The sequence below is a fragment of the Epinephelus moara genome, chromosome 3 (assembly GCF_006386435.1).
Source record: "Epinephelus moara isolate mb chromosome 3, YSFRI_EMoa_1.0, whole genome shotgun sequence".
NCBI lineage: Eukaryota > Metazoa > Chordata > Actinopteri > Perciformes > Serranidae > Epinephelus > Epinephelus moara.
The window spans coordinates 16,428,557-16,440,421 of NC_065508.1; the positions used below are offsets into that span (position 1 = coordinate 16,428,557).

Genomic DNA, 11,865 nt, shown 5'->3' on the forward strand with positions numbered 1-11,865 from the left:
AATGACTTTTTTTTGTACGAAACGATTAGTTGTGTAGTCTATGGAATACCTTTTAAAGAGGATGAGGGCACCAATTGCCTGTCACAAGCCTAAGATACTGAATTAACAATGATGTAAAATAGATGAAAGCATCAAATCCTTGAGAAGCTGTAATCAGAACATGTTTAGCAATGACAACAAATTGCTCAGTTCAATGAATTTTTTATAGATTCATTTTTCTGTCAGTTTTCTGTACTGGTCCATAAATAATTCCCATCTTTGAAGCAAGACAATTTAGCTTTAGTAAAAAGAAATAACATAATTGTCCTCTTAAAAAAAGTTGAATTCATAAGCTTATGCCGGCTAATATTAACTAACTTTAGATATTGCTATGTAACTGACGTCACTCAGCCTCTCTACTGTGCTACTGTTACGCTACATTTTAAAAAGACAGTAACCCCAAAATCAAATTAAAAAATCACATTTTTCCTCTTACCTGTAGTGCTATTTATCAGTCTAGATTGTTTTGGTGTGAGTTGCAGAGTGTTGAAGATATCGGCCGTAGAGATGTCTGCCTTCACTTCAACATAATGGAACTAGATGGCACTTGGCTTGTGGTGCTCAAAGCGCCAAAAAAATACATTTGAAAAACTCAACAGCAATGTCTCTTTCCAGAAATCATGACCTGGTTACTCAAAATAATCCACAGACCTTGTGAGCAGTTTCATGTAGGAACTATTTTCTTTCTACCAAACTACACCTGCCAACTTTATCACTGTGCAGAAGGAAACATGCATCTACTCATGGATGAGAAGCTGGTGCTCGTGACAGTTTGAGACGTCCTCTAATGAGCTGTAATGTTAGCTAGCTCAGTGTTGCTAGGTGAGCAAGGTATCCTCATAAAACAGTTTATATGATATTGGTATGAATGAATTAGCGCCCTGCAAATGACGTCACATCCTTAACATAGAGTTATGTAATTAACATAAAGTTAGATTTAGGCAAGTAGAGTTACTGTGGGTAGGGTTAGGGAAAAGAGACATGGTGAAGGCGTACCTTAAAATGACTCAAAGTTCACACAGTTCCAAACACCCGTCTCTGAGGGAAAGTCCTGTGATTTGTGACCCATCCACCACTCCAACCTGCCTCCTTACAGAACGCTCGGAGCCACTTCCTCATTTACCCCCGTCAGCACATTGTGGGTTATGCATGAACTACTGGCTCGTAATTACATGGGATATGTACAAATTTGGGTGTATTGCTTTTTGTAGGAAAACGTACAAACATTTATGAAAACAGCCTGCCAGGTGTAGTTTGGTAGAAAGAAAATAGTTCCTACATGAAACTGTTTACAACAAGGTCTGTGAATTATTTTGAGTAACCGGGTCATGATTTCTGAAAAGAGACATTGCTGTTGAGTTTTCAAAAGTTTTTTTTTTTTGGCGCTTTGAGCACCACAAGCCGAGTGCCATCTAGTTCCATTATATTGGCGAGAAGGCAGACATCTCTACAGCTGATATCTCCAACACTCTGCAACTCACACCAAAACAATCTCGACTCATAAACAGCACTACAGTTACGAGAAAAAATGTATGTATTTGATTTGGGGTGAACTGTCCCTTTAATATGCCACAGATAAACATCTGAATTATTTTATCTTTCAGTCAAAGAATCTACTGACTAAAGAAAATACTGTAAAATGCATTTGTTCCAACCAAAGCTAGCTGCTGTGCACCACCTACTGAGAGACCCTGCAGCATTATGGGCTTTATGTTTAATAGGTGATGTTTTCTATGGAGCAGCTGCAGTCATTTACGTTAGACTAAGTAATTAGACTACAAGCTGACCCAGTGTGGCTCCCACCACAGTGAGTCCAGACTTGTGCAGTTAATGGGACCTAATAAAAAATCCTTATCTGACAACTTCAGTTTAACCAACAAACAACAAGGGGTGACGAGACCCAGAGAATAAAGTGAGAGTGAAAACAGAGGCGGGTGGGGTTGGGTGCACCGCTCAATAGATTAATCATGCATGCCTAGTTTTTTTGGCGACCAGCTTGTACACAGGGGGAGAGAGGGCTGCCTCTGTGTGTTTCCTCTCAGCTATGGGCTCTTCTGGAAGATGGATGCTCTGGACCCTGTGTGTGTGTTTCACTGCTCTGGAGAATGGTGAGTAGGCCTGTGTGCCGTCTGAAGCTGTGACACAGATACAGGAGGACAAGATGAGAAATATTGGTAATTTTGTACACATTGCTGTAGCTTCAAGTGTTTGGGGGATCTGAGAAGTGAGAAGAATGGCTACTTCATGTCTGTAATTCTTCACTGGACTTTTGGTACACTCATTAATTTTGTTATTTTCATTTAAATGCAGAGATGGCAGACCCTTAAGGTGTACAGTGTCGACCTACAGTACTGAGATATGGTGTTAAAAGTACACTGACATGATTTAACTGTACACCCAGGAGTTTCTGGACAGATATGACTTTGACTGTGAGATTGCCTATGTTTTTTTTATTTTTTTTTTTAAGTAAAAGTCTGTTTTTTCCAACTAGCAAAAATGGCTTTAATCATATAAAAGACTAAAGAGCTTCATCAAACTCATTAACTAAAGATCACATTTGTATTTAGTGCACTTATTCCTTAATTTTTAATTAAAAACAAAAGAATAAAAAGCAGCTCTTTTCTAATATTGTACATATATCAAATGAAGCCTGTTTCTCATACTGAGTGAGCTTTGATTTGAAAGAGTCTCTATGGACTGACGTTTTGGAAGCTGGTGCTCTACATTGAGACAATGTGGTGAATTGACAGTATGTTCATGAACACATCCCAGTGAAGTGCGCTGTTGTTCCCCTCAGTCTGTGATCGGTTTGGCTCACCCTCAAAGCTGTCAAGTGTAATTAACAAACTAATATGCACGCTGAATTCCCACACACACACACACACACACACACAAAAGGCCTGGGGATGACGGAGAGGAGGAGGGGTGGGGTGGGGTTCATTATTTCAGTAATGAAGGAGAAGAGGGGAGGAGCAGGGCAGTCTGAATGTCAACAGGGAAACTAGAGAGTGAAAAGCAGAATAAAATATGATAGGAATTAAGACATAACTCCTTAAAGACTTGATGGTTTTATCACTAAACACAAGATGCTGCATGAACAGCAATTTGGTTTTAGAGGCAATTAAACAACTGCTTTTGCACTTATGGAGTGTTTGGAGGGAATAGCAGCAGCAATAGAAAATAAAGAATATGCAGTGGGTGTATTCTTGGATCTTAAAAAAAAGCATTTGATACAGCCGACCATAATTTATCAGTAGAGAAACTACAAAAATATGGAATTAGACAGGTAGCACTTTCTTGATTAAGCAGTTGCGTGGAGAACAGGTTTCATATGTACACATAAATTCTCACCTATTAAAGATCACCTGTGGTGTTCCCCAAGGCTCATTCTCAGGGCCACTGTTTGTTTTGTGTATTAATAATATATGTGGGGTTTCCAAAATATTAAGTTATATTATTTGCAGATGACACAACATTATTTTATAGTAAGAATTTAAAACAATGTTTGGATGCAATGGGGAAAGAATTTGAAATGCTAAAGAGATCGTTTGATTCTAATACACTGAACTTAAGTAAAACCAAATTTATAGTTTTTGGTAATTGTGTAGCCAACTCAAACAGCAAACCTGTGATAAATAAAGTTGAAATTGATCAGAAATTAAATTTCTAGGCGTTGTAATGGATAATAAACTACACTGGAAGCTGTACATAAATGATATCAAAGCCAAAATTTCAAAGTCAACTGCAATATTATATAAAGTTAAAGATCCTCTAAATCAAGCCTCATTATACATCTTATACTCTTCGTTTATTCTGCCATACAATACTTATTGTGATGAAGTGTGGGGAAATACATATAATAAAATACAAATTTCATACTTCAAAAGACAGCCATAAGAATTGTGAGCAAAACCTCATACAGAGAACCAACAAATCATTATTTATTAAACTAATTAAACTAAAGACTCTTAAATTTGAAGATTTAGTCAGCTTTAAAACATCTTAAATTATGCATGGAGCAAAAAAAAAAAAAAAAAAATTATTACATGAAAGTTTCCAAAAGTTGTTTCAAAAGAGAGAAAGTCAAAATGCTTTGAGAGGTGACTTTATGTTAAAAGTTTGTTAAAGAATTTGTAGATTAATACATGATGTTCTTATTTCTATTTGCAGACCGAAATAAAATTCCAATTCTAAATGAAATGTCTCTTGTATCATGTGACTGATACGACTTGTCTCATTTTTGTTTGTCCTTTCCCACCATGTTAATCGTCACAGTTGCACTCAGAGTAACCATGAGGGAATCCAATCTTGAGGTGGTTCGAGGGGATGTTGTCATCCTGCCCTGCTCCTTCTTCACCTCCAGCCCTCTCTCCAGACTCAACGTTATCTGGACTCTGGCTCCCTCCTCCAGTCCAGAAACACCAATACAGGTCTGAATCCAAACACCAGCACACACAGACCTCTGACAGACTTTGTCACACAGCAGCAACCTTACAAATCAATTAGATATTTCAGCTGGTCAAACACACTGCTCTGAAAAATTGAACCTGCTGCGATGGAAATAAGGAGTTTGGTCTTTATATATTTTTTAAAATCTCTTCTACCACTTACACATCATCGCAGGTGCTGATAAAAGTAATAGCATCTGAAGCATATCCATATTTTTATGGCCTCAAACTACTTATTAATGGCTGCTCTCTCTTGCAGGTGATAACGTACGATCATGGACAGGTGATTGAAGACCCTTCCCTCATCGGTAGAGTGGGTTTTACAGGTAAGACCAGTGAAATGATTTTTAATTTGCTTCTCGAGGACAGTTCTTAAAAACAACTGTATTTTTGTCATTTCTTTTCTAACTGAGAAATTGAAGTTGGGATTAAAGCAATTTGTTCATGTTAACCATCTGCAGGTATTCCCTGGAGTGCAGATATCGTCCTGAATGACACACGTGTATCAGATGCTGGCACTTACCGCTGCATGGTCAATAACCCACCAGAGACGGCAGACCCCGGCATAGGAGAGCTGGAGCTCAGTGTTCTGGGTTAGTGTGTCACATATGTATATGTCCAGTTCTGTTAGAGTAAGCCAGTTAAGTGGCACATGTGCAGCAATCACCATTTAATATACTGTGAATTAGGGATGCATCAGTATATTTTTTGGAGTCTGATACTCATGTTTCTATGTCAGACATTATTGGTGTGCATTTTTATAGAACAAATTGAGGCCAAACAGGTTGAGATAATCTAGCAGGTTAATGTCGGGGTTGGACTCACCAGAGGACCCATGATACGTTATTATCATGATACTTGTGTCACAACACAATATCATTGTGATATATTGCTGTATGCTGAGTATTGCGATAGATCATATTGTGATATATTGTAATTTATTACCTTTTTTTCCAACTGCAAATTATTTCCCCAGAGGAAAACTTTTCTTAACATCCGTTTTACCTCATAAGATAAAGTTCTCAGTCTGTTTATCTGACTTCAATCATTTTTTATTGCAACGAAATGTGATGCAAAGCAGACAGACTGACCAACACTGTCATAAAACCTGTCAGAAATGTTACATACACCTGACAAACTGTTGGCAGATTTAATGCCCTCTGCTTGGTCTGATTAAGAGCGTGAGGTATCCTGCTAACTGAATGGAAGCCTCTATTCTTGTGCTGCATTTTGCAGGAGGTCTGCAATGGTTGTTCCGGTGTGACTTTCATGTAGTGCTCTAGTTTGGAGAACAGAAGTCGCCAGTTAATGTGCTGTTATAGTCACGTTTGAATCCACTGACTTTAAATTTCAGGTGACAGAAGTTAATGCCACCCTTCCTGCTGTACTCAAAAATTCCTCAACTTTAGCCCTAATTAATTAACTTGAGCCCTCATGTTCGTAGTATTCCCTATATTTTATTCTCATATGACACTGCTTGCAAATCTCATGTGTCATATCCAAGTCCTCATTTCAAAAATCCAAAATAAGTCCAGACGTTTAATGTAAACACCGAGGGCACATTTCTGATTTCTTTCTCCAGTGCCTCCATCTTTGTTTTAATGAACTTCCTGCCAAATGTCGCTGACTGAGACCTCAGCTGACCTCACCAGTAAAAAAAACATCAGCACCATCTAGTGGGCCAAAAAAGCAACTGATTTTATTATTCTATTACCAAAAGTTGAATTAAAATGTGTATTTGCAAAAATGTATAATTTATACCCTTGGCATCCGTGTATTGCAGTACTATGCTGTATGTTTTTTCTCCCCCATCCCTAGTTTTAGCCATGCTAGTAGTGTGACTTAATTATAGTAAAAATGTTTCATCACTTTGGTACAAAATTCTTCAACAACTATTGGATGGATTGCCACAATTTTTTTTTGCAGACATTCATTCAGAGGATGTATTCTGATGATTCTTGACTTTTTTGATCCTCTGACTTTTCCTCTAGCGTCACCATGAGGTTAAGATTTGTGTTTTTGAGCAAAATGCTTCAACAGCTGTGCATCATCAGGTCTAATTAGCAAATGTTAGCATGTTAACTTTCTACACTAAGATCGTGAACATGGCAGGCATTAAACATGCTAAACACCACTATGTTAACATTTCCATTGTGAGTGTTAGCATGATGTTAGCCTCAGAGAGTCGCTGTAGACTCTGAGGGCTCTAGTTTCGCAGGCCGGGCGCGGCGGAGGCGCAGCGCACCTGCGCTTCGCCAACTGGGTGTGGCCAGGCGGATTTTGTAAGTTTGGCACACCGTGCGCCTGGCGCAGCTACTCCTCTATCCCACCTCCGTCCCTCCTACCGGCGCAAGTCGGAAAGAGGGAGGAGAGAAGGCGTGGAGTGGGTTTTACACACATCACACCAATCAAATGAGCCCCTCTCCTCGCCCTTAAATGCGCCGCGCGAAGGCGTAATGAGAGTTTACTCAATTCGCCATGGCAGAAGAGAGCAGCAGCGTCAGACGGCCAAACTTCTCCCAGGAGGAAACTGATGTTTTGGTCCGGGAGGTCCAAGCTCGCAGTGTCCGAATATACGGAACTGCGAGCAGACCTCCACGGGCTGATGATGCAAAGGTAGCCTGGGAGGAGGTCACCACAATTGTAAATCAATGTTGCGTTTCTCTCGTGCGCGCGCGCTCTCTCTTTCTCTCTCGCAGTCTCACTCTGTTTCTTTTCTTTTGACTTTTCTAAGATGACAGATGCTGAATATATACTCCCTATCTGATGCTGTGGCTGTTTGTGGTTGGCTGAGAGGGATGTGAACTCATTAGTTTGCAGCTGGTTTAATCAAATCAGGTTGGGTTTCCATTACGCGTGCCAAACGTGCCAAACGGTGCCAATCCCCTTTGATCTGACATCAGATGTGACGGGACAGTCGATATTTATGTGCTGATTGCAGATAGTTGCATTGAATAGTGGTTTTGTGGGTATTTATTGCATCGTTAATCTGCCTGATACTCTGGAAACCTGCCTGTGAGGTTTTGGTGACGTGTGCGCACTGTCCGCCGCTCAGCCAAACTTCCACTACACCGGCTGCACTCCCCCCGCGCTGACAGTAGACGTGGTTTCAGTTGGTGAGCTTTTAGCGCACCTTCGGCGAAGCCTTTTGGCACGAAACTGTCACTGCGCCAAGCTGGATCTGTCGACACCTCCCCCTGCTGCGCCGCCACACCCATCTCAGCTCACCTCAGTCTGCCAAACTACCAAACTGAGCGCGCCTCGGGTTGCGCTGCTCGAAACTAGCTCTGCCACCCTGCGCCACCCAGCGCTGCGCCGGGAAACTAGAGCCCTCAGTCTTGTTAATACTTTGTTAGTATTATTCTGTTAATTTTACAGTTTAGTGACACACTCTCAAATAATATTTCACAAAAATACCAGTTCCAAAACTCGCTGAATACTGAAATTATAATGGATAGATGTGACATTGTTTTTTAAATCTAATACTGGCCAATAACACGGATAGTCTCCCAATATATGCATTTACAGGCCTGTTGGTAATCCTTACCTCAGCAGCAGTACATAAAACCTTCCTTACAGCTCATAACTAACATTACATCATGGATGAAATACACTGCTAACCTTTACATCCCATCTTTCCAATTAACTATGATTGTTTTTTTTTGTTTGTTTGTTTTTTGTTTTTCTTGTATAACTGATTACCTTATTGATCACCTACATTTTGTTCTATTTTATCTATGTTCGAAATAAAGATTAAAAAAAAAAAAAAACTTCCCTTCCAGATGTGACTGACTTACTCACATAATTCAAAACTACTTGTAGAGAAATACGACTAGTTTTTAACATCATTTTAATGGGAAAAAGTTTTAGTTCTGGTCTGATGTGCAAGTCGGCCTTACACCGAAATGTTAGCATCTATTTGTAAACTGCGTTAGATCCTTTTAGAAACTCATTCACTGATTATTTTTGCAGAACCACCTTCGCTGCCTGTGTGTCAGTGGGATGGAGATATCGATATGGGAGGAAGTGTCACGCTGTCCTGCTCGGTGGTGGAGGGCGTCCCCACTCCGGAGATCCGCTGGGATAAACTGAATCCAGAGGAAATTGCACTTCCCATCAACATGGAGGGTCAGTGCCACACACACACACACACACACACACACACACACACACACACACACACACACACACACACACACACATTATTGCACTCAAAGGACCCTTTCACAGAATCATAGTCATCTTGCATGGAGGTCGTTATTTTTATTTTGAAGGCTACTGAAGAGAAGTGTTCACCACGCTAGGACTTAATCACTTAAGACAATAAAACACGGAGCTACTCAAGGAAAAATTCAAGGAGGATATTGGGAACATAAGTATTTCATAGTGGCAGTGTCCAAAAGACGGTTAAAGGGGCATTCCAGCGATTTAGGTTTGTACTACTTCTTTAAAATTAAGGGACTCACAAGAGACTCTATTTTAAGAAGAATGGTTAAAATTGCAGCAGCAGAAGCTGAGATATCCTGGAATTCTTTAGTCCCTTGAATGGATTAACTCAAAAGAAAACTGGTTTGATCCTACATTTCCCATAATGCAACTGGGCAGTATTTTATTTGATCCCCTGCCTACGTATCTTAAATGCCCATATCTATAAAACCCAACATCTCCAATTTGTATCACAGGCTTTAAAAATAGTTAAAATCTCAAGCCCAAGCCAAGATAACATCAGTGACAGCACTATGACATCATCAGGGTTATTTTATTAAACTTCACAAAGCTTCGCCAGGACCACAGAAGACATGATACAGGCTAAGTTCTGAATAAACTGAACTTCATGCATAAAATTGTTGGACCGCTCCTTTAAGCATCTGATTAATGTGACTGTGTCCTCTTTCTCTCAGGAGATCTGTCAGGCTTTGTCCAGATTGTCAATGTATCATCTCAGACGTCCGGCCTGTATCGCTGCTCTGCCACTAACCTCCTGGGAACAGAAAACTGCTACGTCAACCTGTCCATCTACTCCAGCAAGTGCCTCTTTGTTGACCTGCAGTCCTCTTGTTTGTTTTTCACTGCAACTACATGATTGATCTTCATTTTATGACGACTGTTTTGTCTTCCTCTGCAGCCTCAGACAGTTCCTCAGGCATACTGCAGGGTGTGCTGCTCACCTTGTCCATGAGCTTGGTGCTGCTGGCGCTGCTGGTCCTCGTGCTGTGGCTCCATCGCACAGGACAGGATGGGAGGTGGAGGGAGGGGAAAGAAGATGATGAGGACGAGTGTTACAATGAGATACGCTATACTCCGTCTCTGATGAAGCGCTCGTTTGTTTGATTTCTCAACATCTACAGGAATTTTTAAAAAACAGAAAGGCTCCTACTTGGGTCTCAAACAAAGACCTCCAAGACTCTTTGTTTTAATTAGATAACAGATTTTTTATGGTGTAGCCAGTGCTCCCTGCATACTACTCTACCTACTGTACAGCATCACACATTTTGAAATAAATGCCCAAGTTTCAAAAAGGTGTGGTGTTTTATTTATACTTTCAAGCTGCCTCCTCAGAATCGGGAGACCATTAAACTTTCATGATAAAAACAGGCCACTCGGGATCCCCTGGCTTCAATCATTTATCCAGAAATGCACCGAAACACAAGTTTCCATGTGTACTTTTATTATCCTGCCCTTATCAGACATCAGTACAAAAACCCTTACATCAAATCCTAATACATGCACCTTAACTTCAACTTTGAATTCATCTGATCTTAAAACTGAAAAATATCTCCAGTGTATACTCTGTCCATTTTGGTCAGAAATCAGACATAATCTTTATATTTGAAGAAGCACAAACAGTCCAAACCAGCGGACAGTGTGGTTTACTATAGTTGTATTCACATCTCAAATCTGAAATAAAATACCTATCTGGATAAGCACACTCTTGTGACAGCACATTAATTAGTACTGGATCTTGATCACAAGAACTGCACAGCCATAAATGCTGTTGCAGATGTACAGCCTGAAGACAAAACTACACAGTAGACCAGGAAGGAGCTTGAAGCCGGTGAGGTGAAGCATAAGGCTGCTGACCCACAGAATCAGCCTGACGTGCTGTGGAGAAAGAGCCTAATGTCAAGAAGGAACAGAATGAAGAAGCCTCTCATGTCTGTTTTCACTGTGAGAGAGAAGATATCCCTCTGCCAACCCAGAGAAAACAGCACAAAGTACAAATCTGTGGAAGTGAGACTAAACATTTTATGCCGTTCTGACGTCGCTTTATTGATTTTTCCTGGATTAAAGCTATATACTGAAATCCCAAAGTTACATTTAATGCCTTTCGAAAAAAATTTCAGACCACAGTATAACATGCTATACGAAAATGTCATAGGATAGTATGGTATTTAAAAGAACATAAAAATGGCATAGTATAGTATGGCATCCAAAATATGAAAATATTATGAAAACATAAGATTATAGTATGGCATTGACAATATAATGTCATAGTAAAGTATGATCTCCAAAAACATGAAAAAAACGTCATAGTGTAGTAAGACCTCCAAAATATGATAAAAATATCGTAGTATAGTATGACCTCCAAAATATGAAAAAAATGTCATAGTGTAGTATGACCTCCAAAATATGATAAAAACGTCATAGTATAGTATGACGTCCAAAATATGATAAAAATATCATAGTATAGTATGACCTCCAAAATTGGATAAAAACGTCATAGTATAGTATGGAATCCAAAATATGACAAAAACGTCATAGTATAGTATGGCCTCCAAAATATGATAAAAACGTCATATTATAGTATAGTATGGCCTCCAAAATATGACGAAGACGTCATAGAATAGTATGGCATCCAAAATATGATAAAAACCTGATAGTATAGTATGACCTCCAAAATATGATAAAAATGTCATAGTATAGTACGACATCCAAAATATGATAAAAACCTGATAGTATAGTATGACCTCCAAAATATGATAAAAATGTCATAGTATAGTATGACCTCCAAAATGTGATGAAAAAAATGTCATAGTATAGTACGACCTCCAAAATATGAAAAAAACGTCATAGTATAGTACGACCTCCAAAATATGAAAAAAATATCATAGTATAGTATGACCTCCAAAATATGATGAAAAAAATGTCATAGTATACTATGACCTCCAAAATATGAAAAGAAAATGTCATTGTATAGTACAACCTCCAAAATATGAAAAAAAAATGTCATAGTATAGTACGACCTCCAAAATATGATGAAAAAAAGTCATAGTATAGTATGACCACCAAAATATGAAAAAAATGTCATAGTATAGTATGACCTCCAAAATATGATAAAAATGTCATAGTATAGTATGACCTCCAAAATATGTTGAAA

At 39.2% G+C, this 11,865-nt stretch overlaps 2 protein-coding genes across 2 annotated transcripts in view; one reads left to right on the top strand and one right to left on the bottom strand.

The window, feature by feature from the left end:
• Nucleotides 1–1,993: 1,993 nt before the first annotated feature.
• Nucleotides 1,994–10,006, top strand: zgc:165604 (uncharacterized protein LOC792578 homolog). Its single transcript, XM_050040745.1, has 7 exons — nt 1,994–2,147; nt 4,315–4,469; nt 4,747–4,813; nt 4,949–5,080; nt 8,460–8,615; nt 9,389–9,511; nt 9,613–10,006. Exons 1-7 carry the CDS (start codon nt 2,084–2,086, stop codon nt 9,816–9,818), a joined length of 903 nt encoding a protein of 300 aa, XP_049896702.1. The 5' UTR covers nt 1,994–2,083; the 3' UTR covers nt 9,819–10,006.
• Nucleotides 10,007–10,436: 430 nt separating this feature from the next.
• Nucleotides 10,437–11,865, bottom strand: part of LOC126388115 (pecanex-like protein 1) — a 29,022-nt gene continuing 27,593 nt past the window's right edge. Inside the window, exon 32 of the mRNA XM_050041010.1 lies at nt 10,437–10,497. Within this exon, the coding sequence (XP_049896967.1) occupies nt 10,437–10,497 (61 nt within the window). The remainder of the gene's footprint in view (nt 10,498–11,865) is intronic.

Coding starts and splice junctions, on each gene's coding strand:
- zgc:165604 (XM_050040745.1), top strand. CDS start 2,084: ATGGGCTCTTCTGGAAGATGGATGCTCTGGACCCTGTGTGTGTGTTTC. Junction 4,814..4,948: donor CGGTAGAGTGGGTTTTACAG/GTAAGACCAGTG, acceptor AACCATCTGCAG/GTATTCCCTGGAGTGCAGAT. Junction 5,081..8,459: donor GCTGGAGCTCAGTGTTCTGG/GTTAGTGTGTCA, acceptor TTATTTTTGCAG/AACCACCTTCGCTGCCTGTG.